Below are 25,679 nucleotides of genomic sequence, written 5' to 3' on the forward strand. Positions count from 1 at the left end.
ACTTGTGCTAAACCTAAAATGTTTTCAGGTAGACAGGATTAAACACAAAAGCAAACATTTTATTATATTGCAGCTTACCAATGATGGCTGCATTAGTTTTTCATTTTTAGGCTCTTTTCTTTTATCTCATGATCGCAAGCCTGATTTTCAACAGAACAAGCTGTCCTGCAAATGTAGCAGTTAGTGTTGAGACAAACTACCACTTGCGGCGGTGCTTACAATGATCAGCTTATATTCATGCAAAACCTTTATCCCAAAAGAAGAAAAAACTATTGCTGGGGGCACTCTAAGGCTCCTTTCACATGGGTGTCATCTGTTCAGTCACATTTTTGCAAGGAAAAAAAAAGGATTCCATTCACTTCTGTTTTTTAAATGGCACAAAAATGCAGACTTGTTCTGTTTTGCCACTTCCTGTCTGCTCTACAGCAGTAATACTGCTACCGGGAAGCATGGGTGCGCAAAATCACAAATATATATATATATTTATATATATGACTTTGCATTTCCGGGTAGGGGACGTGCACCCTACCTGCACTGCTATTCGTGGCCTTGGCTCTGTCGCCAATTCCCGGCTGGTGATTATTCGCCGGTGATCGATGAGCATTACCGACGGAGCAAGAGAATTGTATGTGAATACAGTTCTCTCCCTGTCACCTCCAGAGCCATGCAAAGAAGTGTACTTACAGTTGAAAGCACATGCACAGCACACAGCCCTTTGATCGCCCCAGATGTTAACCCCTTCCTGCCCAGTGCATTAGTACTTTTATTAGCACTGATCACTGTGTTGTCAGAATGCCTGCTGCAGTCCCACTATAAGTCGCTGATCCCTGCCATTACTAGTAAAAATAAAAAATACCAGTATAAATACCGCCATTTGTAAGCCCTATATCTTTCACGTAAACCTATTGATTTACACGTATTGAGATTTTTTTTTTTTTTTTAGCAAAGACATGTAGCAGAATACATTTTGGCCTAAACTTATGACAAAAATAATTTTTTTTATTTTTTTTTTTACAAATTGTACTGGACATGTTAAAAAAAAAAAAAAAAAAAAAAAAAAAAAAAAAAAAATCGCACAGGTGATCAAATGCCACTTAAAGCTCTATTCATGGGGAAAAACAGGACGTAAATTTCATTCAGGTGCAGCGTGGGAATGGGCAATTGCCAGTTAAATTTACGCAGCGCCATAATGCGAAAACTTTCCTGGTCAGGAAGGGGGGTAAATCCTCTGGAGGGCAAGTGGTTAAAAAAACGGACCTGAAAGGAAGAGGCTGAAAACTGGATAACATCGATTTACTGTATTTTTTGCTCCTTAAGACGCACCTAGATTTTAGTGGAGGAAAACAAGAAAAAAAAATTCTGAATCAATAGACTGCAGACGTAGTACAGGAGATGACCAGAGACTGCTAACATAGTACAGGAGATGACCAGAGACTGCTGACGTAGTACAGGAGATGACCAGAGACTGCTGACGTAGTACAGGAGATGACCAGAGACTGCTGACGTAGTACAGGAGATGACCAGAGACTGCTGACGTAGTACAGGAGATGACCAGAGACTGCTGACGTAGTACAGGGGATGACCAGAGACTGCGGACGTAGTACAGGGGATGACCAGAGACTGCGGACGTAGTACAGGGGATGACCAGAGACTGCGGACCTTTGGGGGGGGGGGGGGTTTGGAGGGTGGGTACCCAAATTTGACAGGTATCCACTCCCACTTCTGAGGAGTTGTCCTCTGCCCCCCTTCCTCCCCGTAGGCTTGTGGGACATGTGACATGTCCCACAAGACTACAGGGCCCATTCACAAAGCTCAGCACTTCTCACACATGCGCAGTGAGCACCCAGCTGTGAAGCCACAAGCTTTCACAACAGGGTGCCCACACTGAAGATGCTGGTGCGAGAGAGAGGAGAGGCCAATGGAAGCAGGACAATGCTGGCCTGAGGAACAGGTAGGATGGAGGAGCGGGTTCTTCTGCACAGTAGAGCCGAGAGGCCGGCCTGGTATTCTGACGCAGTGGTGTGACGCACAGGAACTCCCATGTGAAAGGAACTTTATACAGGAGTTTTGTTACTGGCCAAATACCAGGTGAAATCAGAGGGAAAAAATCCTAAAAAAGGATGCAGTCACTATATCAAAGGATTGGGTAAGCTGCAATTTAATCCAAAATTAATTTATACCAGGGTCAAGCAACTGCAGATTGTTAGCTAAGACTGTCCAAAGACTTTGAGTCTGATAAAAGTGTGACAATTCAAATGATGAACCTGCCACACAATGGAAACACAGCTGCAGCCTTTGGCAGGTCAGGGAGTAAGAGCATAGATTATTCTACATCTGTATTTATAAAATAATTGGGAGAGCGGATATGGAGGTGGCCATTGTTGGCTGTTTTCTGAAAATGCAGCTCGCCTGGTTGTCAGTGACCTGGTACAAGCATGCAGAGAGTACAGTATTCAGATCTCAGAACTGCATACTTCATCCGAATTAGAGAAAGTATTCAAACCATTAAGCTTGGGTACACACATGCAGTTTTTTTCCCAGGGGCTGAAAAAAAAACGAATTGCTATACTAAGCAATGTTAGTGCAGCAATCTCTCTGTAAGGCCACTTTTTACGTGGGTGTCATCTGTTCAGTCATGTTTTTGCTAAGAACCGTCCGATATTCAGACCCTATGTACCCAGTCAAGACGACTAACTATAGAAGAAGTTGGCTTTGTAAGTTAATCTTAAAAAAAAAAAAAAAAAAAAATCAAAACTGATTATGTATCTTGGTTGCTGCTTTTAGGTGTATTTCCAGTTTTGCTGACAAATTTAAGAAAACCCTACCTTGTGTGTTCCCATTCACACAGCATGCCTAAAAAAAAAGTTGGATTTTTTTTTAGATGTTTATCAGATGTCATGGCTGACTGCAAAATTTCTTGAATGTCATTGACTATCCTAATTAACATACAATTCAGGAAGCTTGGCCTCTAAAGCCCCGGTACACGCATACTGAAAGTTGTCTTGATCATCTGGAAGCGATCAACTTTTGGTCTGTGCATTACCACTATCTTAAACAGAAGCTGGTGCAAGCACAGATCAGTGTATTCTGATTGGGAGGGAGGGAGTCCACCCTGTCAGAATACAATAGCTCAGTGAGAGAGCATCACACATCGTCTGGTTGATGCAGGGATCTGTGAGCTTTTTTTTTTTTTTTTTTTTTTTCCATCTTGCTGGATGAATGGAAAAAAAACTATACATGCATACCCTGCTTAAAGTGTTACTGAACCCACAACCGTAAAATCAGTCTGTATATGCAGTAAAGCATGCTTGTTTTACTAACTGTGGAACCTAAGGGATTAATCCTCTGCATTATTTATAAAAAGCTGTTTGAGTCTATAATTTCTGCTCCTCCCCTTCCACTGTCTCCAATCCATCTGCTGATAGAACAGAGCCTTGGGGGCAAGCTGCACATGCTCAGTTTGGTGGGTATTGCTGGATTCTTTTTCTTTTTTTGAGAGAGTGCATGTGATCAGCACAGGGCCATTTGGTGCTGTTTAGAGAAAGGGTCAGGGATTATGCAGCCTCATAGGACAGTCAAAGGAAAACTCCTACAAGCTTTAACCAGTGCTCAGCTGGACACTGATAGAAGTCACAAGACTGCTCTAATTGCTGATTAGAAAAGGTATTTAGCAGTTTATATTTACTTAAGTAATAGCACTTCCATGTTCTGTGTACTGTGGGAGACTAGTTATAGTGAATGCAGGGTCATGGGTTTAGTAACTCTTTAAACACTCAACTTTTTGTTCGTTCAGACTGTGTTCAAATCTTGTTACAATTGATAATGATCTGCCTGTACAGTACAAACACAGCTTCCTGGGCCACTCATAAAAAGGGGAACCAAGTAGAAGTTTTTCCTTGGTTGGAAGTTCCAGAATGTAAAAATGTAAGTTATGCCGTGTACATGGGAATATGTGACAAATATAAAGTAAGTGTTATCGCAACGTGGCTGCAAAACTACCAATACACTATAAATGTGGAAACTTTAGGATTGATGTTGAATTACTTAGTGATGCATATAAGTAATGAAAAAAAGGGAAGAGGATGATGGTTAGACCCTTGTTCTCCACCACTGCCTTTGCCACTTTGTGATGAGGTTCTTTTTGTGTGAGTTCATAACTTTTTTTTTTTTTTTTTTTTTTTACTGTATAGATGTATTTCACACTACATACATTTGCAACACATAGCATCACTAATCACTATGTCTAGCATTATGTTTGCTGAAGAAACTTTTTTTTTTTTTATATATATATATATATATATATATATATATATATATATATATATATATACTGCCTTTCATGGAAACTGAAATATTTGCACACTACTATTGGCACTTCTTACATTTTGTACAAATATGTTTATGTATGGATGCTGCTACTTTATAGAATGCACTATCTACCATTGTGTATGTGGTCTGATTAAACAGATCTTGTGAAAGCTGCACTTAATAAATATCTTGTGCTAATGTTGTTCATGAAAAGAATCTGAATAATCAGTTCAACATAATTCGGCAAATTGGCAGAAAAAGTCAGACCTGTGCTACAGAACAGGCAATTTTGTGCAGTTTACTTCCTGGGCCAGGTCAATTTAAATTTCCCTGTTTAATTTTTTTTTCCCCCGATGTGCAGTGCACAACTAATCTTCAATTGAATCTTCTTACAGCAATATAGCTAGTGGTGGCCCACAGTTCATTACCCTAATCTGATCTTTCAGCAAAATGTAAAGTTGACCTTTCTTAAATAAAAAAAAAAATACAGCAGCCTCTCAAATGCCTTTTGTCATGGCAAATTCTTGGGCCTTCTTGTAGACAGAGCTTTGCCACCTTCTAACTGTGTTGAAGCTAGCCTGTACCTCCTTGACTCGTGCTGTCCATCATTGCGATGGACCAGTAGAACCGTCAGAACTAGAGGTGAAAAATTTCCAGAAATTTTGAAGCCACGGGCAAAAAAAATGTTCCCTGTTTTTTGGGGGGTCACCCCCCCCCCCAAAAAAAAAAAATTGGAAAAATTGAAATAAAGAAAATTGTGTAGAGTGCTTTTACAAATTGAAAGTCATTTTGTTACACTACAAATTGCAGCTTTGCTCCCAGCAGACATTTCACTGTGGCGAAGTTTCCAAACTTTGGGGTTTTTTTTTTTGTTTTGTTTTTTAACCTTTTGAGGAACATAAATGCATGTGCTAATATGTTGAATTGAGCAGAAATACAACCCCAAGTGTAGTATACAATAAATTGTGATTAGTAAGTGACAATAAAATAAGTAAATCAATTCAATCTGTGAATGTCCTAGTACCAAACAAATCCTCAGTGCAGCACATGCATCTTCTTCGCATATGTGATTAATTGGATCTATATTAGCCACCTTCATGCAATCGTGACTCCCATCACCTGAATAATACTGCGCTCACCTCCGAAATTAGGAGAAACGTTATTCGGTCTAGATGCACTTTTCCTTGGGAAAGTAGACAATATTTTCCTCCCCTGTCCATCGACACTCACTGTTCTTCTCTCTTCCGTTGTGCAAATGCTCAGGTACACATAGAACAGCTTCTCATAGTGTAGTACTTAAACCAAGCAATTTATTTTAAGTATTGCACTTGCATAAAATCTGAGGTCAAAGCTCCTTTTAAAACAAAAGTGTGTACAACCGCAATTCAGTACTTGTGTCCTACACCTGGCTTCTCCCACGCATTGCATCACACCCCTCGTGACTTCATCAGGTAAAATGATGATTTTCCCTGATGAAGTCATGAGGGGCATGACTTATCATTGTACACACTTTTGTCCTAAAAGAGCTTAGACCTCAGATTTTATGTAACTGCAATACTTTTAATTGATTGACTTAATAACGTATGTTCTTGGGTCTAATTTCAGAGGTGAGCGCAGTATTCAGGTGATGGGAGTCACATTTGCACGAAGGTGGTTAATATAGATCCAATTAACCGCTTCCCTGCCATATAGCAGATATACTGCTACACGGCGGTATGGGTGCACAAAATCACATGTGTGTGTATATATACGTGATTTTGCTTTTCCATGTTGGAGGCTGTGCTGTGCTTTTCCATGTCCCGGCCGGTGATTACCGACAATCACCGACAGGGAGGAAGACTGTTTTGTATAAAAACAGTCTTCCTCCCTGTCAGCTCGGGATGGCAGTGCACAGCACAGCCATCCCGATCAGTGTGCTTACAGTGAAGCACCCCCCCCCCCCCCTAATAAAACAGTCCCTGCACATAGTTAACCCTTTGATCGCCCCTTACATTAACCCCTTCCTGCCCAATGCCAAAAGTACAGTGTCAGTGCTGTTTTTTTAGCACTGATCACTGTATTGGTGTCAGTGACACCAAGTTGTTTCCCCCACAATGTCAGAATATCTGCCGCATTCCTGATAAGTCGCTGATCGCCGTCATTACTAGTAGCAAAAACAAATCCCAGTATCTATACTGCCATTTGTAAACGCTATAACTTTCACTTAAACCAATTAATGTACCTGTATTGGGATTTTTTTTTTTTTTTTTAGCAAAGACATGAAGCAGAATACATTTTAGCCTAAAATTGACAATTTGATTTAAAATTTTTTTTTTTTTTTTTTACTGGACATGTTTAATAGCAAATTGTTCAAAATATTTATTTTTCTCAAAATTGTCTTTTTTTGCTTATAGTGCAAAAAATTAAAAATGCACAGGCGATCCAATACCACCGAAAGAAAGCTCAATTCGTGGGAAACAAAGAACATAAATTTAATTTGGGTGCAGCGTTGCATGACCGTGCAATTGTCGGTTAAAGTATCGCAAAAAATGGCCTGGTCAGGAAAGGGGGTAAATCCTCAGGAGGGCAAAGTGGTTAATCACGTATGGGAAGGGGAAGATGTATGTGCTGCACTAAGGAGGATTTGTTTGAGACTTTCACAGACTGAATTGAATTACTTGTCCCTTATTGATCAGTTTGTTGTATTATATTACACTTGGGGTTGTATTTGTTTAATTTAATATTAGCACATGCGTTTGTTACATGCATTTATGATTATATAGTTTAGATGTGAAGGAAGAGCCACATATATCGTTTTAATTTGTGTAACTGATGTGACCACAAGCTGTAGATATGACAACAATCATTCTTTGAGCATTAAACAATAGGATAAATATTGAGACTTGCCTCCTTAATGTGAAACATGTGCTGGCTTTTTTGCCCAGATGCTCAATTCTGGGTCAAACTTGAGATAAGCTGTGTATAGGAGGTCAGCAGGGCAGGGGACACAGGAAGCAAACATTATAGTGGTGGCCGGAGGGAATAGTACAGGGCAGTCAGGAGGGAACAATATGGGGGGCAGCAGTAGAGCGCAATACAGGAGGGCACAATACCAGGGTCTGTAGAGGTTTTCCTTCATGCAGAGTAGCTCGTTAAAATTTATGGATTGTATCTGGCATCCCAACCTATGCAATTTTTTTGTATTTGAAGCGAAAATAAAATAACCGATTCGTTTTAGTGACTTGACCCTATAGGCAACCTGTATTTAGGTTGGCAAAGTGTTTTTTAAAGTCTTTGATGGTTTTTATATTTCGAAATCTGCAATAAGTGGCTTTGTTTTATATGTATTTGCATTTTTTTTTAAATGCATGCTTGGAACTAGGCTTGCCAGCTACAGCAAACATGATAACTTTACTTTAACAGTGTGCTTATTAAAAAAAGTTCAATTTTAATTCGACCAATGAGTCAGATTTTTTTTCCATACATATACAAATATTGAAAGGTCTTTTACGGCCCCTTCAGACCAATGTGTTTTGGGAATGCTCATTAATGCAAATTGTGCAGTGCAATAATCTTCATTGAGGAAGGCACACAAACGCATAATTACAGTAGCTGGCAATGCACATTACCTTTTTGGTATAGTTCACAGTAAAAATGAGGGTAATCTGTGTGGTGGCAGGGTTTTTTTTTTTTTTTTTTTAAAGGCCGTTTGAGGTACATGTTAATTCCTGTTAATACATGTAGTAACATACCTTAGTAGTCTTAAGGGGGTCCTTTAGAAGTTATACATTTTAAAATTCCACCACCAAACACGTACAATTCATGAGGAAAATTGCATGGATTTTATTTTTACTTGACGTGGCTGTTTTTTGTGGTGCTGTCTTCCATTGCTTATTCCGTATCATAGTCTATATTTCCTTGTGCTGATTATCTTCATTCTGTTGGAGAAACCTCTTGACTACAAGGTAGAAACTAGGATGTTTTGTGTAATTTGAGAGAAGAATCAAATGAAGTGGACTGGCTCAGTAAACTTTTAGGCACTTTCCTCAATGTCACTGCCACTGGTTGTATACTCAATCAAGGGCACTGGAAACCTGACATGGGACCCCCTGTTTAGCATCCTTTTCTCTACCCTGCTACTCCATTGCAAGTATCAGCATGACCTATATGGCTGTTGCGTGCAATCCGGTGAAGTACAAAGTCGAGCTCAGCAAAGTAATAGTGTTCACAGATATTTCATTGTTCATAGGATGTACATTTATATTAAAGATGTGCCAAAATAGAAGTTCACCTAAAATATTGCAGCATTATATGGTATGAGTTGCTGTGTTTGTGTGTAACAGAAAATGTTACAGTTGACAAACTTGAAGATAAAGTGTGCCTCAAGCATGAGAGGCACAATACAGTATTTGCCTTTTTTATTCCCCAAACTTGACAGTTCAAAATGGCTGTTTTTGATTTAGTCAAGCTAATCCCTTCCCCAGAATTTATATTTTGACTAAAATGTTTGAGGGTGTAAACATTTTTTTCAATGCAAGCATGGCTGTTGGCGCTTACACTGTAAGAATATGCATTTAATGATGAAAGGTAGGTGGCAGTTATGAAATTTTTTTTATTGGAAATTCTCATTTTAATTGTACTCTGTAATATGCAGATTGTATCCTTAGCTTACTACACTAATGTAATTGTCTGGTGGAGACTTATGTGATTTGTAATCCACTTTAAGGATGTAAATTGTCTAGATGAGATTTCTTTTTATTTTTGTATAGCTTAATCTCTGCAAGAAAATCTTGTAGACTTGATTTAGATGTTATAATTCTACAATAAAATAATTTGGCAAACCAAATCTGAGATCTTTGCATTTTATTCAAAAACAAACACATTAAGGTAATGTGTAAAATCTAGGCATGTTTTCTTGTGCTTTTTGGGTACTCAAATATTTAGGTGTGGGTTGCCTGAATTCTAAATTCTTTAGAAGTAGAATGTTACAGAACACAAGTTCAACCTTCCAAATATTTGAAGCATTTTATTGTGGTAAAGTGAAGAATGCATTCAATTCTAATATACACACTCTTGAATTTATACAAAACAAAATGTTTGATGTGATTTCAAAATATACCTTGTGTTTTTTGAAACATTACTGCCATTGTGCTTGCTAAAATATTGGTGAAGCTATACACTGTTGGCTGAATTTGAATAGCACTTACAAAACAAGTACTTCTAATTCCTAGAGATCATAAAGAAGCAGGGTGAAGAAGGTGTGCCAGACTTAGTCCATGTGATGCGTACATTAGCCACTGAGACCATCCCTAACCTCCCACCTGGGGGTGAATTGGCAAGCAAGTGAGTTAATCTGAGTGTTTTGTGACCCCTTTTAATGTAATAGTAATTATGCCACATAAAAAATTAACTCTCCTGAATATTTGTGAATTTCCAAAAGTTACTATCCATGTTCCATGACATTGATAGTGCTGGGCTGATTTTTTTTTTTTTGTCAACTCATTTCTGAGCCATTCCTTTCTCTTGTGGGTTCTCATTAGCCCTTTGACCAGGGTCTTTTATACTGTTCAAAATTATCCCAATTAGTGTTTCTCTTTACTGAGGAGGCTAACCGTTAATGACTGTAATACTCCTGCCCCTCCAAGCTAAAATGTGAAATTTGTTTTTTTTATGTGGCATTTGTGTGTAGCATGTGTTGTGCGTAGTGGTTTGCCTCTGTTCTTTAAGCTCATTTTTTAAATTGAGGTTTCTCTAGCTAATTATTCTTGCATTTTGATGCCCTTATGTTTTTGTAACCTTCTTGCAATTCTATTTAACACTACACTACACTACACCTGCCACCAATATGGTTGACTGTATTTTTCTGACCTTGTACTCTGCCTAGTTGCCTGTGAAAAGCACACTTTATTCATGATTTGTTTGCTTTGTCCGATTGCGGTTGGGTTAATTTTGTTTTTAGTAGCTGATAGAGGCTGAATGCCCTATGTACCAAAATAATTTACTTTTAACATCCTAACATAATCAGGCTATAAATTAATTTAATTTCGGTATTTGTATGTTCGTGTGTGTGTATGTGTGTGTGTATGTATGTATGTATGTATATATATATATATATATATATATATATATATATATATATATATATATATATATATATATATATATATATATATTTTTTTTTTAAATCATTTTGTGAATTGTTTAGACACTTGCATACAAAAGAGGTCAAAGCACAGACATTTATATAGGATAGTCACCAAGCAACATTGACGTGAATGAGACCCTTTAACAGTAACCTAGAAGTATTCATTTCTTGAGGAGAAGGGTGTTTGAGAGAAGTTCTCTTACAAATAGTGAGTGGTTTTAGAAATCAAAATTCATGTTAGTCTTCTACACCTTGGATTATCATAGATATACCCAGTCATTTGGCTTTTGTGACATTGCTATCTTAGTTTTTTCTTTAGGAATGCTTTAAATTGTAAGGAATTTCAAACTAGAAAGTCTCTGCATGTGCAAATGAGGAATTCATATGTGTGCACTTGTATATAAGGGCACCCTGTACAGGTGGATTGATTGCAGTAAGTCTGCTTTGCATCGGCATCCCTACATTATAAAACTTCAGATGCTTGTTAGTAATTGTTGGTGTTATTCAGTATATTTGCCAAATGATTTAGTTCATATAAGCTTGACGAGCTAAAATGTAGCTGCTTACATTTACAGGAATGATTTGAAATGTTTTCTGATTTAGGGAATAATAGAGGCTTTAAGTGCCACTTTTTCTTTGACCGTTATTTTTTGCATTAGTTGGTTACCATCCTTCTGTACAATTTTAACTGTCTAAGAAAAAAATCACCCCCACCCACATCAGAATTTGTTTATTTGAGCTATTGACTTGATTTCTGAGTTGATTGAGGCAGAGCGCAAACACCTAATTATTAGTTGTTCCCTAGTTCAGGGGTCTCCAATTTTTTTTAAAACAAAAGGCCAGATTACGGTTCTTCAGACTTGAGGGAGGGCCACAGTGTGGCCAGTGGGAGTAGAAAATACCCTTGCTTCAGTGGGAGTAAGCAAGGCTTCAGGTTTGATCTCAGGAGTAAGAAAAGTACATGGCGTATGTGGTCAGTAGGAGGAAGAATAGTGTCCCATTGGTGGGGAGGAATAATGCCAATTGTTTCAGTCAGAGGAATAGTGCTTCATTGTTGGTGTCCGTGGGAGGAATGGTGCCCCATTGTTGCTGTCCTTAGGACGAATAGTGCCCTATTGTTTTGTGTCAGTGGGAGGAGTAGTCCTGGAAAAGGTAAGCAAAGGTCTGCATTCGGGCCGCGGTTTGAAGACTGCTGCACCAGTTCATTGAGGATGGCCTTGTGGTTGTTCTGCTAAAGACTTTGTAGCATTTACTTTGAGCCCATTGTGCATGCACGGAAGGGGGGGGAGGGGGCAGATAGCAAGGCTGCTGCTTCATGCATAGTTGTGGTCCTTCTACACAGTTGGCTATACAGTGGTTCTAAAGGGAAAACTTTTTTTTTTTTTTCTACCCTTTAATGCATTCCCTGCCTTAAGGTAAAACATGTTCCAGTATTTGTATCACCTCCTTACCCTCTAAATTACCTGAGCCCTCCATTGATCCAGTACTGTACCTCTCTCCCAGGACAGAGGCACTATCTGGAGCCATTGGCTCCTACTGCTTTCAAGGGCCAAGCCACGCTGTGTGCATTTATGGGCACACATGGGAAGGAGTGGGGCGCACATGCATGCCCGCCATAGGAAACGAAGAAGAGAAGCCAAGAGGGCTGGCAGGGAACCCCAGAGGAGGAAATTGGAGGTCACTGTGCAATACCATTGTACAAAGCAGAGGAGTCTAAACCTGTTTTGTTTTAAGTAAATAAAAAAAGCCTTTGCAACCTCTTTAACCGCTTCCCAGCCACCCTATAGCAGCACTATTGCTGCTGGGCTTGCGCAAAATCACGTGTATATATGTGACTTTGTATTTCCCGGTAGGGGGGCATGCGTGCGCGATCTCTCTCCTGTCAGCATCATCATGCTGCTTTGTATTGCTCTGCATAACAGAACAATACAAAGCAGCATGCTTGCACAGTAAATCTCATCTCACACAGGACAGTTTGTAAAGCAGCACACAGTTAACCCTTTAATTGTCCCATATGTTAACCCCTTCCTGCCCAGTGTCATTAGTACAGTGTCAGTGCTTTTCATTAGCACTGATCACTGTATTAGGGTTACTGGGGATGTCAGTGGCAGTAAGGGCTCGTTCACACTTGACTGTTTTACCAACTCTTGCCAAACGCCCCTATAGCTTTTGGCAAGTGTTGGTCCGGCGTTTGCGGATCATTTTTTAACGCTCCGCAAACGCCACATGCACGGTTCAGCGGTGGTTGCTAGGCCTTTGCTGAGCGTTAAAAACGCCCCACAAACACCTATAATGAAGTTTGGATGGTGTTACCACTCCGCAAACGCCCCGCAACTGCACCGCAAACGCCGGCCGGGCATTTGCGGAGCGGCACCATAGACTAGAATAAGAGGCTTCAACGCCTCCTGACTCGACTAGAGGCGTCCGTTTTGCCGTACCGCGACGCTACCGCTCCCGTTAGGACAGCGGTAAAAATACTTCCCAAACGCCTTTCTGCCGCTTGAAAACAAGGCTAGTGTGCACATAGCCTTAGTTCCCCTCTAGTGTCAGAATGCCCGCCGCAGTCCCCGCTATAAGTCGCTGATCGCTGCCATTACTAGTATAAAGAAAAAAGTAAAATTCCAGTATATACTGCCATTTGTAGATGCTATAACTTTCATGTAAACCAATTAATTTACACGTATTCGGATTTTTTTTTTTTTTTTTTAGCAAAGACATATAGCAGAATAAATTTTGACCTAAATTTATGACTAAATTTTTTTTTTTAAACATTTTTTACTGGATATGTTTTATAGCAAAAAGTCAAAAATAGTTTTTTGTGTTTTTTTTTTTTTTAATTGACGGACTTTTTTGGTTTATATTACAAAAAATAAAAACCGCAGAGGCAATCAAATACCACCGAAAGGCAGCTCCATTTGTGGGAAAACAGACATAAATTTAGTTTGGGCATAGCATTGCATGACTGTGCAATTGTCAGTTAAATTAACGTAACGCTGTATCGCAATAAATGGCCTGGTCAGGAAGGGGGGGTAAATCCTCTGGAGGGCAAGTGATTAAAGTCGTAAGGTGATATTTTAGTTGTAGTCTGGAGGGCTTAATCACCCACAGCTTTGTTGTCTCTGGAGAATTTTTTGGCAAGGTCTGCCTTCCTTAGTTCCTTAGTCTACTTCCTTCCCTCTTGGCTTGTCTGGTGTTCTATCTTCTTTGATGTGATCCCACTTCTTTTTGGATCATCCATAGTATAACATTTAAAATTCTAAACCTAAATGTGGCAGTACCTTGCACACATAATGGCTGGTGGTGTGTAGGCCTAGAAACTTGAGCACAAAGATTTTGCCAAAAAATGTTTTTTATTGAGACTTACAGTGCTTTCTATGTACAAAATACTGCTGGGTTCATTGTATAAACAATTGTCCACACAGGATTGTTTACTGCTCGCCTGAAAAACCTCAGACCCTGTGAGATAACTATCAGTACGTTCTGTGATGTTTGTATAATTAGTACCCCATTCCTGAACTCTGCTACTCCTAGTGGGAAGCAGGAGACTTAGGTCAGTCTTAGTTGTACCTGACAGACCAATGTGACCACTATTTTAAAATATTTTGCTATATTTTTTTTTTTTTTCAATTTGATCTAGGCGGAGTGTGATTGAAGCTGTTTACAACAGGCTGAATCCATATAGAAATGATGACACTGTAAGTATTTCATCATCTGACTGTTTTCTAAAGCTATTGCTGGAAAAACAATTTTAAATTAGCTTCTCTTTAATTGTAATTTAGACTTTAGTTGGTAAATAATGTCGACCCAGGGGCTTAAATTCCTATTAAAAGAAACATGTTGAATAGAAATAAATGTTTGAAAGAAAAAAGGGGGTGCTGTTGCGCTTATGAAAAAACTAATTAACATATATGTGAAAGAATTTAACTATATATAAGATCCCTATATAGCAGCAGTCCTATATGTGAATTTTTAAACACAAAATCTTATATATTTCAAAAATAAACCGCGCTAAGGTCACAAATAGACAAAATAAACTGTGCAATCTAAAGTGATAACACTGAGCAAAATACAATATTAATATTCAGTCCCAACATGTGACTAATTGGTGCAATGGTGCTGTATCTTTACCGGTGATACTCCATACTGAAATTACAAGTGTTTATTGGTTACTGCCAGCAACCACGGTTATAAGGGCGAAGGACTATCTGCCATAAAGACCGGATTGCCAACTGGGATAGTTCCAGAAAACGAGTGTGACTTACCTAGAGATAGGTGGTCATGAAATGACGGTGAGTTTACATCTATGTGGGGCACCAGTGTAAACACAGTGAAGCACTTGTCATTTCAGTATGGAATATCACCGTTAAAGATACAGCACCATTGCACCAATTCACATGTTAGGCCTGAATATTAATATTGTATTTGTATTTTGCTCAGCGCTATCACTTTAAAGATTGTACAGTTTATTTTGTCTATTTGTGACCTTAGCACGGTCCATTTTTGAAATATAGGAGCTTCTATTGGCAATATTTTTTGGTAGGTGTAAACGTCTGGGCTGTCCTCATCCTGACCTATTTGGTGAGTCCCCTGACCCAGAATAAGCATTTGCCTATTAAATGTACCATATGCTTGTCTGTCTTACAGTAGCGAAGGAAAAAAAGATGACCACCTCAGCACACCCACCTTCAAAAACCAAACTGATGGCTCCCATATTTCTCTCCTGACTGGTTCTTTTTTTTTTAATGTTTTGTCTGTATTAAAACATTGTTTATCGAAATCCAGCTTGGCTCATGAACTTAACTGATGCTATAAACAGGAAAATCACAACCCCACACCGAAAAACCTTTTCTAAACTGTTGGGTTAAAATTAAACAAAGTAACTAGAGATGAGCGAATTATTCAAAAATTCGGTTCGGCTGATTCGCCGAATTCGCCGAATAAATTCGCTTCGAGCTGAATATATTCACTGCGAATTTAACTTATAAAAAGGGTGTTTCTAGGCTTCAGAGAGCCTTTATATTAGTGCAGAACACTGTACCTTTAATTTAAATGCCCTTGGAGTCTGCTGGGGAAGAGAAATAATACTGTCAGTCAGTATGACATGCAGATGAGTGCCGTCGATCTTAGAATCACTGCACACTTCACTCATTTGGGCAGTCACGGGGCCAAAACCAGAGTGTGGAGCCACAGTGTGGCGGTGGAGGCAGCAGCAATGGGAGGCCATACAGCACCCTATGACAAAATGGAACCCACCAGCAGTGTGAGGAGACCTGAAAGTGGCACATGGCAGAGTGTGGCGATGGAGACAGCAGCAATGGGAGGCCGTACAGGGACCCATGACACACTCTGGAACTGGCAGCAGCATGAGGAGGCGGTACAGGGGCCCATGACAGATTACGGGCCTGGCAGCAGCATGAGGAGGCGGTACAGGGGCCCATGGCAGAGTGGCGGAGCGTAAGCAGCTAAAATTGAAGGCCATACAGAGGCCTATGTTAAAACGTCCCCCCAGCAGCAGCGTGGGGAGACGACTATCAAGAGTCCAATGGCAGAGTGGCGGAGCAGAAGCAGCTTCAATTGAAGGCCATACACAGGCCTAGGTTTAAAAGTCCCTCACAGTTAATTCCAATAACGAACTCTACTCCTCCGTGCAATCTACTTACGAGACCCTGGGCAGGTCTGGGTCCAATTTGTGGTAGAGACTGGTTTTGTTCAGCCATGCTTGAGCGAGTAATAACAGGTCTGTGCTGCCCTTTGGTGTCTGGCTTAATGCGCACAACACTGAACGTCCCAGCGTTTGTCAACGATTTGCCGTTAAGTGATGCAAACCCGCTGAACCACGTTCATGAGGAGCCGGTACAGGGGGCCATGAATCAGTATGGACCTGGCAGCAGCGTGAGCAGACGACAGAGGCACATGGCGCAGGGTGGCGGTGGATGCAGCAGTATTCGGAAGCCAAACACAGGCCTCGGTTAAAAAGCGGAAGCCGTCAGCAGCGTGAGTAGACGACAGAGGCACATGGCGCAGGGTGGCGGTAGAGGCAGCAGCAATGGAAGGCCATACAGCACCCTATCACAAAATGGAACCCACCAACAGTGTAAGGAGACCTGAAAGTGGCACATGGCAGAGTCTGGCGATGAAGTCAGCAGCAATGGGAGGCTGTACAGGGACCCATGACACACTCTGGACCTGGCAGCAGCAAGAGGAGGCGGTACAGGGGCCCATGGCAGAGTGGCGAAGCGTAAGCAGCTTAAATTGAAGGCCATACAGAGGCCTATGTTAAAAAGTCCCCCCAGCAGCAGTGTGGGGAGACGACTATCAAGAGTCCAATGGCAGAGTGGCGGAGCGGAAGCAGCTTCAATTAAAGGCCATACACAGGCCTAGGTTAAAAAGTCCCCCCAGCAGCAGTGTGGGGAGACGACTATCAAGAGTCCAGTGGCTGAGTGGCGATCCGGGAAGTCAGCGTTGTGATTGCAGATGCAATGCAGAGATTCTATGAGGTGATGCCGTGGGTGCGAAGAAGATCATATAACGTCGTACTTCCATCCATAAGACGGAACAACCTGCGAACCGGGAGCTTTATTGCCCTGACCCGCTGAGCAGCTTCTGGGATACCCAAGAGGCCCATGGCAGAGTGGCGGAGCGTAAGCAGCTTCAATTAAAGGCCATACAGAGGCCTATGTTAAAAAGCCCCCCCAGCAGCAGCGTGGGGAGACTACTATCAAGAGTCCAATGGCAGAGTGGCGGAGCGGAAGCAGCAGTATTCGGAAGACATACACAGGACTAGTTTAAAAAGCGGAAGCCGTCAGCAGCGTGAGCAGACGACAGAGGCACATGGCGCAGGGTGGCGGTGGAGGCAGCAGTATTCGGAAGCCATACACAGGCCTAGGTTTAAAACTGGAACCCAGCAGCGTGAGCAGACGACAAAGACGCACATGGCAGAGGATGGATCTGGCAGCAGTATGAGAAGGCGGTACAGGGGCCCGTGGCACAGTGTGGTGATGGGGGCTACAGCAACTGGATGCCAGAAAGTGGCCGATAGGGCTATATACTGCATGGAATTATAAAGTTGTAAAGACAGCGGCCTATAAGGCTATACACACTATAACAATCATGACTTGATTGACCATTGGCCTATAAGGCTATACACAGCATGAATATCATGACTTATTCTGAGAGTGGTTTGGAAGGCTATATACAAAAAGTAATTCATGAGCTGTCCGGACAGCGGACAATAAGTACATATATACAAATCAATTCATCAGCTGTCCAGCCAGCGGCCTCAAAGGCGACACATATAGAAAGCAATTCATGAGCTGTTCAGACAGCAGCCTCTAAGGCGACAGATATACAAAGCAATTCCCGAGGTGTGCAGTGAGCGGCTTGAACGGCTAGGTTATTACTAAATATATCTTTCTGGCCAAACATCGGCCTATAAATAGATGTCTACACAGTGACAAAAAAGTAGGTCGCCTTACAGCGGCGTATCCTACAAATTGACATTATAAGAAATGGTTTAGACCAAAAAAAAAAAAAAAACTGATGCGATGCTATACCTTAGTAGATTGTGGAAAGTCGACAAGTCAAGCGTAACTGTGTACATTACAGAAAATCTTAACAAGACAACCAAACATGTGGCCAAACCGTGACCCATACAACAAGTTAACAATGTAAGAAACAGGAGGGGGCCAAACCGTGGCCAATAAATAAACAGTCCACCTCATTGATGAGATGGACAACACGTGTCAAATAAATATTTAAAAAAATTGCTATTCCATCGGTCTGGAACTGGTCGACTATAAATAATTCAAAAGTTTAAATTCATGTGACAGTCGTCCAGCGACGTATAAATAATTTAAAAACACCAATTCATGAGGGGCCCGACCAGCAGAGTATAAGTCATTAAAAAGGTTCAATTCATGTGACGGTCGTCCAGCGAAGTATAAATAATTTAAAAACCCCAATTCATGAGGGGCCCGACCTGCAGAGTATAAGTCATTAAAAATGTGCAAAACATGAGTCGGCTGACCAGCAGCCTCTCAATAAAATATATATACAAATGTACGGATCAGGTGGAGGTCTTCCATTTGTCCCTAATAACATGTTTGGGGCATGATTCATGGCGGATTTAGTCAGTTGTGTCAGGAACTGGTGGTTTGAAATCCAAACTAATCCACGCCTGATTCATTTTCACAAACGTGAGTCTCTCCACACTTTGGGTGGACAGTCGTGTCCTCCGCGGAGTTACAATACCTCCTGCCGCACTAAACACGCGCTCCGATGCCACGCTACTGGCCGGGCATGACAGCCTTTCAAGGGCAAATTCAGCTAGTTGGGGCCAAAGGTCAAGTTTCGTTGCCCAGTAGTCAAGGGGATTGTCTACCTCGGTTGGCAGGGTGCTGTCCAAGTAGGCCCAAGCCTGTTTGAGGTCCTGCTCCAGGTCCACCTGATGCTGATGCTGCTGCTGCTGCGGCTGGTTAGTAGTTTCCTCACTGCGCTGGTGAAGAAAGCTACTCATCATCGACTGCAGACTGAGGCAGCCGCTGCTGGTGGAGCTGCCACTGCTCCTACCACCCCACCCCTCCCCTGCTGCCATGGCAGCGGAACGCGAGCGCACAGGGCCCACAGTGTCTGAGGATGGACGTTGGAGCAGAAAGGCAGAGACCAACTGACTACATAGGTGGTTTTTATAGTACTTTATTTTGGCCTCCCTCTCAGCAGGTGTGAAAAAGGCCACCATTTTTGAACGGTAGCGAGGGTCCAACAAGGTGGACAGCCAAAAGTCATCCCTCTGTCTGATGGTTATTATTCGGCTGTCGCTACGCAAGCAACCGAGCATGCTATGGGCCATTTGTGCCAAGGAATGCGAGGGACTCCCTGCCTCCATCTCCACAGCATACTGCCACGGTGCGTCTGGGTCCTCTGTCTCCTCCTCCTCCTCTACCAGATGCTCCTGCTCCTGCACTCCTGTCCGCTGAGTGGAAAAACCACCCATTTCACTCAATAATTCCTGAGCACCAATGTCCTCCTCCTACCTCCTCCTCTTCTTCCTGTCCTGCCCCCACAGGGGTCATGTGGCGTTGAGATCTGTGCGCCACGTCTACCGCACCCTGACCAGCCATTGTTAACAGCATTTGTTCCAGGACGTGCAACAGAGGAATGACGTCGTTCATCCCATAGTCCTGCCGACTCACGAATAGCGTGGCCTCCTCAAAGGGCCTGAGCAAGCGGCAGGTGTCACGCATGAGCTGCCAATTGCTGACATCGAAGTTACACAGGGGAGTACCTTTATCCGCTTGTAACATCAGGAAATCGGTGATGGCCTTTCGCTGTTCGTAAAGGCGGTCTAACATATGTAGGGTTGAATGCCACCTTGTTGCAACGTCGCAGATCAGGCGATGCTGTGGAATTCCGTTCTGCCGCTGCAGCTCAAGGAGGGTGTGCTTTGCGGTGTAGGAATGGCTGAAATGCATGCAAAGTTTACGTGACATTTTAAGGATGTCTTGCAGTGGGATGGTGGATTTTAGGAACCGCTTGACAACCAGATTGAACACGTGAGCCATGCATGGCACAACCTTCCTTGATGCAGAGCAGACACCATGTTCTTTCCGTTGTCGGTCAACATGGTTCCGATTTTCAGTTTGCGCGGAGACAGCCATCTGTCGATTTCTCTGTTCATTACACTGAGAAGTTCCTCCCCTGTGTGACTACGTTCGCCAAGGCATACCAGGTGCAGCACAGCGTGACACCGTTGCGCCCTGCACATGTGATATGCCGGTCGGGTAATGGGACTTGGCACGGGGGTGGCGGCTGAGGACACGGCGGAAGAAGAGGTGGTAGAAGCGGACATCTTTGCTGGACCAAGGACGTGCAAACGTGGAGGCAAAAGCGGCGTGACCTGTCCAAGTTGCTGGTGCGGCTGTGCCGGCACCACGTTCACCCAGTGGGCCGTAAATGACATGTACTGTCCCTGACCGTAGTTACAGCTCCACACGTGAGGAGACCCGAAAGTGGCACATGGCGCAGGGTGGCGGTGGAGGCAGCAGTATTCGGAAGACATACACAGGACTAGTAGCTCTATGGAGGAGTAGCAAACCACAAGTGGACAGCAGCATTGTCAACCACTAGCATAGAGTAATTTAGTTGCACTTGACTAACAAAGTTGTATTCCAGCTTACACTTTTAAAGACTATTTGTTTTCCTTTGGGGGATAAGCGTTCAAAATGAAGAAAAGCTGGCCTTTGCCACTGTTAATGGGTTGTCTCAATCCTCTGCCACTTTTGCAAAGGAAGGTGAAAAACAAGAAATAAGCTGGCCATACACTGATCAAAATTCCACTGGTTCAGCTGGGATCTACTGAATTCTAATTGGTACTTGGCTGTCCCCACTCAACAGAAGTCTGATGCTGGAAAACCTTTTGCTGATCAGTGGCTGCAGCTGCTGATGTGTTTTTCCTCATTTGGGTATACATGCTTAGTTCCTGCATCCACAGTGTTACTGGCTGCCTCACCAGATGAAAATGTAAGGGAAATAAATCCTAAAAAGGAAAACGAATGCAGCCACTAGATTTGATTGGCGAGTTGCAATATCTTTTGCCAAATATTTTTGCTTTTGGCTTGTGCGTTAAGACCATTAGGGCAGCTTTAGCAGTCTTGACAATTATATGCAGCCATTTGCAGAAGTTGGTCTGTTGATGTGTAGATGTCACTACCATCCTGATGAAAACATACAATTAATGTAGTGTTTAATACTGTTTACAACCTTGTATAAAATAACCAAAAATTTAGTTTTTTCATATTTGTCCCTCTGCTTGCTTTAAAATCCAACTTGAGCATGGTATTTACTAAAACAGTGTAACCAATAAAAGCCTTATCTTTAAAACAGAACCGTAGACTTAGTTCACTCCCAGCATCGGTCTACCTGTACTTGGCTTGGTATCAAGAGGTCTCTGAATTTTCTACTTCTTCGTGGAAGTGATGACTGGCATATTCAAGGCTTTGGACATCTTTTTATGTCCTTTTCCATCTAGATAAAGTTCCATTACTTTGTTACGCAGGGCTTTTGACAGTTCTTTTCTGATCCCCATGGCTCAGTATCTAGCCTAGTCAGTGCTTCCACGTAAGAGCTAACAAACTCACTATTTATACACTGACACTAATTGCAATTTAAAAAGCCACAGATGTGGGACATTAACCTTTATTTGGCATTTTAACCCGTGTGTGACACCTTGTGTGTCTGTACCAAGGCCAAACATTCCAGGGTATGTAAACTTTTGATCATGGCCATTTGGGTGATTTCTGTTATTACGATTTAAAAAGGAGCCAAACTACTATTTGATAATAAATGGCTTCATGTGATCATCATCCAATAAAAGAGCATTTTTTGGCATGATCAGTCATATTTGCAATATCAATGCCAAAATTTCACAATTTCTGCCAGGGTAGGCAAACTTTTGAGCACAACTGTATATGTACACTATTTTAGTAAACCTTTTTTTTTAATACTTCCTCAGTAGCACACAGACACACTGCCATATAAAGGTTGCAACGGCCTATGCTAGTTGAAATATGCAGTATATATTAAAGTTTCATGTGATTAATGTCACAGTAAATGCTAATCAAGGACCACTGTGGTTCCTGATCATTGGTGGATGAAACGGACAGCCATAGACAGCCTAGTTGCTAGATGTCGCTAGCAGCCTTGCAACTGGTAGCATGGGACATCGTACTGTAGAATGTTAATATAGGCATGTGGGTGGACAAGCTTAAAGCATAGGTTTAGAAATAGGGGGGAAAAAAATAGAAACAAATTCACTATAATCCAGAAGTAATGTACTGCTCTAAAGGTGACTGGGAGAATGATGGGTGGTGCCATTGTGGACATCCCACTGAAAATGTTGATTACCTAGCTTTTATTCTGACCATCTAATTTTCTTCCAGTAAATGTTTCCTTTTAAGTTTTTAAATCTTTTATATTGAATGAAAACATTTTAATGAATATTTACTCTTGCTCCTTATCTTTAAAGGATTCTGCATCAACAGATGACATGTGGTAAATATATCCGTTTAGAAATGGAGTTTACATCCATCCTCAATGAACATACAGCCCAACCTCAGTGATCCTTCTTAGCATCCATCCTCAACCTTTTTCATTTAAAGAAGGGAATTTGATGTGGATGAGCTTGATGAAAACAATAAAACGCAGTACGAATGGCCCCTGACTATTGTACTGTTTTTTTTTTTTCCCTAATACTTTCTCTACACATATATTTTCTTTTTGTAAAACTGAATTTTATGTTAAAGTACTTTCAAACAATACATGTTGTAAATCAGACTCCAGCAAATTCTGTTGTATGATTTTTTTTTTTCTTTTTGTAAAGTGCAATTGTCCTTGTACAAATTGTCATATTTAATTATGGACTGCAAATTTCTCTAAAGGTTATAGGAAGTCTAGCTTGTTATGTGATGCAACCAATAATCTAACCCGATACATTCATGTGGTGGTTTTAGATTGGAAATAAAGCAGCAACATAACCAGCTTGGGGTCCCTATTAAATTGTTTATAGAATTGTAACATTAGTGTACAGTTTTTTTTTTTTGTTTTTTTTTTCTTTTTTTGGACAAAGAACAGCTTTCAGTTCTGTCAAAATTTTGGATGACAATAATTAATGGAATTTTTATTATAACTTTTGACTGATAAAGGCAGTCTTTAAGAACAAATCTACACCAAGATTTAAACACTCACATCCATTCACTATTAATCAGTTTGTGTTGCAATTTTTTGTTTCCTTTTTGTTTTTGTTTATAACTACACTGGCTGGGTCTGTTGCTGCTACAGAGAGTTCTGAATTCCATTTTATCAATAAAGCTTGATTTGACAAACACTCATTAAGGAGCAATTTTTCTTGTCTGCCTTTTTGGTCTGTGCCATTTATCAAAATTTTTGGTTATCTCAATATTTATTGAAACCCCACAGCTGAAGCACACATCCATGCATAAGCATCATGCATTTACATGTTTTATCTTAAGTGTTTTTGCTTGAGGTTTTGTAGGATTGTTTTCCTTTAGGGAATTTTAAGCTACTATGTCTTAAGTTTATATTCTGCTTGTAAGAAGGACAAAAACCCCTGAAAGTCTAACAATTAATAAATGTTTATAATTTTTTTCCACTTTACCGATTCAACAATTATGGCACGGTAGTGATTAAACTGTATTTGTGATTTGCAACTATTAAGCATGTGTATTTTTAACTACTGGTTGTCAATAATGCAGTTTACAACTATGGTTGTCACAGTATCATTTACCAACCAATATGTCTCCATATATAATCTCCAGTTACTATGTTGTATACCTTTTTGTTCCTATTGTGTATAAAGCTGTCTATGTGCATATCTATTCTGTAGTATCCCTTCAGGTATACTATAGTACAAGTATGAGTATGTAATGTCCTTTCAGAGTCACAAAATCAGTGGCCTTAAACTGAAAAGTTTAAAGGATCAGTCTACATTTAGAGCTGGTAGTTTTGGTAGATGTTGGTGAACTTTATCACTGGCTTCTTATGACTCTAGACCTGGGTTGGCAACACGACGATCACTATCTACCTGTTGACCATAGGCAAGGACAGGTAGATTGCGATGGAATCCCCTGCCCTGCCGACCCACAAATGCTCTCCCTCCACCACTGGCAGAGCAATGCAGAGAAGGGATGAGCTCAAACGCCTTGTAGCCTGAGTTCTTGAGCTGGGAAGCAGTCAAAGCTGATTGTAGGCAGAGGCATTCCTTGTCCCGCAGCAGGTCCATTTCATGTGCAGCTGCAAGGCAGGGAATGCCTCTGCTGCCTAGGATTTGCAGTTTGGCACAATCAAACTTTTGTCCCCTGAGTGCAGTGCGCTGATCCATGTTGGCCCTTCTCTCCAGTTTGTTCAAGTGTGTGTGATTGTGGGTGACATGTGACCAGAGAGAGGAGGACCAGCAGGGATCCAGCACCCCAGAACAAGTAGCTGTGATACAGCAGCTTCCCTGCACTACTCTGCATTGGGAAACCCCTGGTGTGCACTCCTGACTCCGTGTGCCCTCCTGTTCCCCAGCACCATGCCCGCCTGTCTCTTTTGTTGTGTTCCCTGTAGCGCCCCCCCCCCCCCCATATCATGCCCTCCAAACCTCCACCCCCCCAGCCCTCCTGAGCTCAAAGTTCATGCCCTCAGGCACCCCCAAATACCATGCTTTCCTGACTTCCCCATTATCATGCCCTCCATACCACCCCTGTAGTGCGCCTTCTTAACCTTCAATACTGTGCCCTCCTTGACCCTCCAGTATTGTGCCCTTCAGACCTTTCCTGTACCGGTCTCTTCTGACTCTCTAGTACCATGCTTTCTTGACCCCCTCCCCTTTTCACTGCTTTGCTGACCCCTTGTCCTTTGCTCTGTTGATGCCCAGTTCTCTACTCTGCTAACCTGTCTCCTGCTCACCCCTCTTTTCTTCCCTACTGATCACTGATCTACATACTACTGACCCCTGTACACTGCCCTACCCACTTCTGGCTTTTGCACGCTTGATGAGAAAAAACTGCCACATCAGTGATCTTAGCTCTTTTCCATGTTGTCATATTAAATCTCCGCCTCACAAAGGTAGCCTACCCCTTCTTTAGACACTGGTGGCATGCACATACATCACTTACCAGATCATTTTACCTAAATGTTCTGGAACTCCATTCCTGAACGCACTGGGCTCTAAACACCTGTACTGTTCAGTACCGTGTTCATCCCTGTCCAACCACAGTCTGCCATAGATGTTGACAGGCTGCCTGCAGCACCTTGTCCCTCCTGGACACACTGCAGCTGAACAGCCCCATGTGGGCCTAACGTGGATATTTATAAGTTCTTCCATTCCAGTTTAATTTTTCCTTATTTCATTCAGTGACAGCAATGTTGCTTCAGGTGTTTGTAAACACAATTTATTCTGAATGTTTGGCATCATACTTCACTTTGTTAGTGAAAATATTGTTATAACTTTACAATTTTTTTTGCATATATTGCAAAGATTGTTAGGTGAAGATCCATCCTATATCAACACTTTTGTTTTAAGCTGTCAATGCTAAGCTACTGCCTTCCCATTAGCAACCTTGTCTGACTGCCATGTGCAGCACTTCAGTCAGGCTGCCTGTCAGATCTGCTGGAAGAATGTGCAACTCGGTGGCCAACTGAGGGAACATGCATTGCATACTGAAAATGTTGTTGCTAATTGGCTTTATGT

At 41.6% G+C, this 25,679-nt stretch overlaps 1 protein-coding gene across 2 annotated transcripts in view; it reads left to right on the plus strand.

Annotated features, from left to right (window-relative positions):
* Window positions 1-23,316, plus strand: part of PPM1A (protein phosphatase, Mg2+/Mn2+ dependent 1A) — a 57,250-nt gene extending 33,934 nt beyond the window's left edge. Inside the window, exons 4-6 of one of the 2 annotated variants that reach the window (XM_089676549.1) lie at window positions 9,519-9,630; window positions 14,070-14,127; window positions 15,077-15,213. In XM_089676549.1, coding sequence (XP_089532675.1) covers window positions 9,519-9,630; window positions 14,070-14,127; window positions 15,077-15,079 — 173 coding nt within the window. In that variant the 3' untranslated portion in view covers window positions 15,080-15,213. Of the gene's footprint in view, window positions 1-9,518; window positions 9,631-14,069; window positions 14,128-15,076; window positions 15,214-22,454 lie in introns of those variants that run through there. The other variant, XM_089676548.1, reaches the window with a different exon arrangement.
* Window positions 23,317-25,679: the final 2,363 nt, after the last annotated feature.

This window comes from Staurois parvus, unplaced genomic scaffold (assembly GCF_062004578.1).
Source record: "Staurois parvus isolate SC_StPar_1 unplaced genomic scaffold, SC_StPar_1.0 ptg000171l, whole genome shotgun sequence".
Lineage (NCBI taxonomy): Eukaryota > Metazoa > Chordata > Amphibia > Anura > Ranidae > Staurois > Staurois parvus.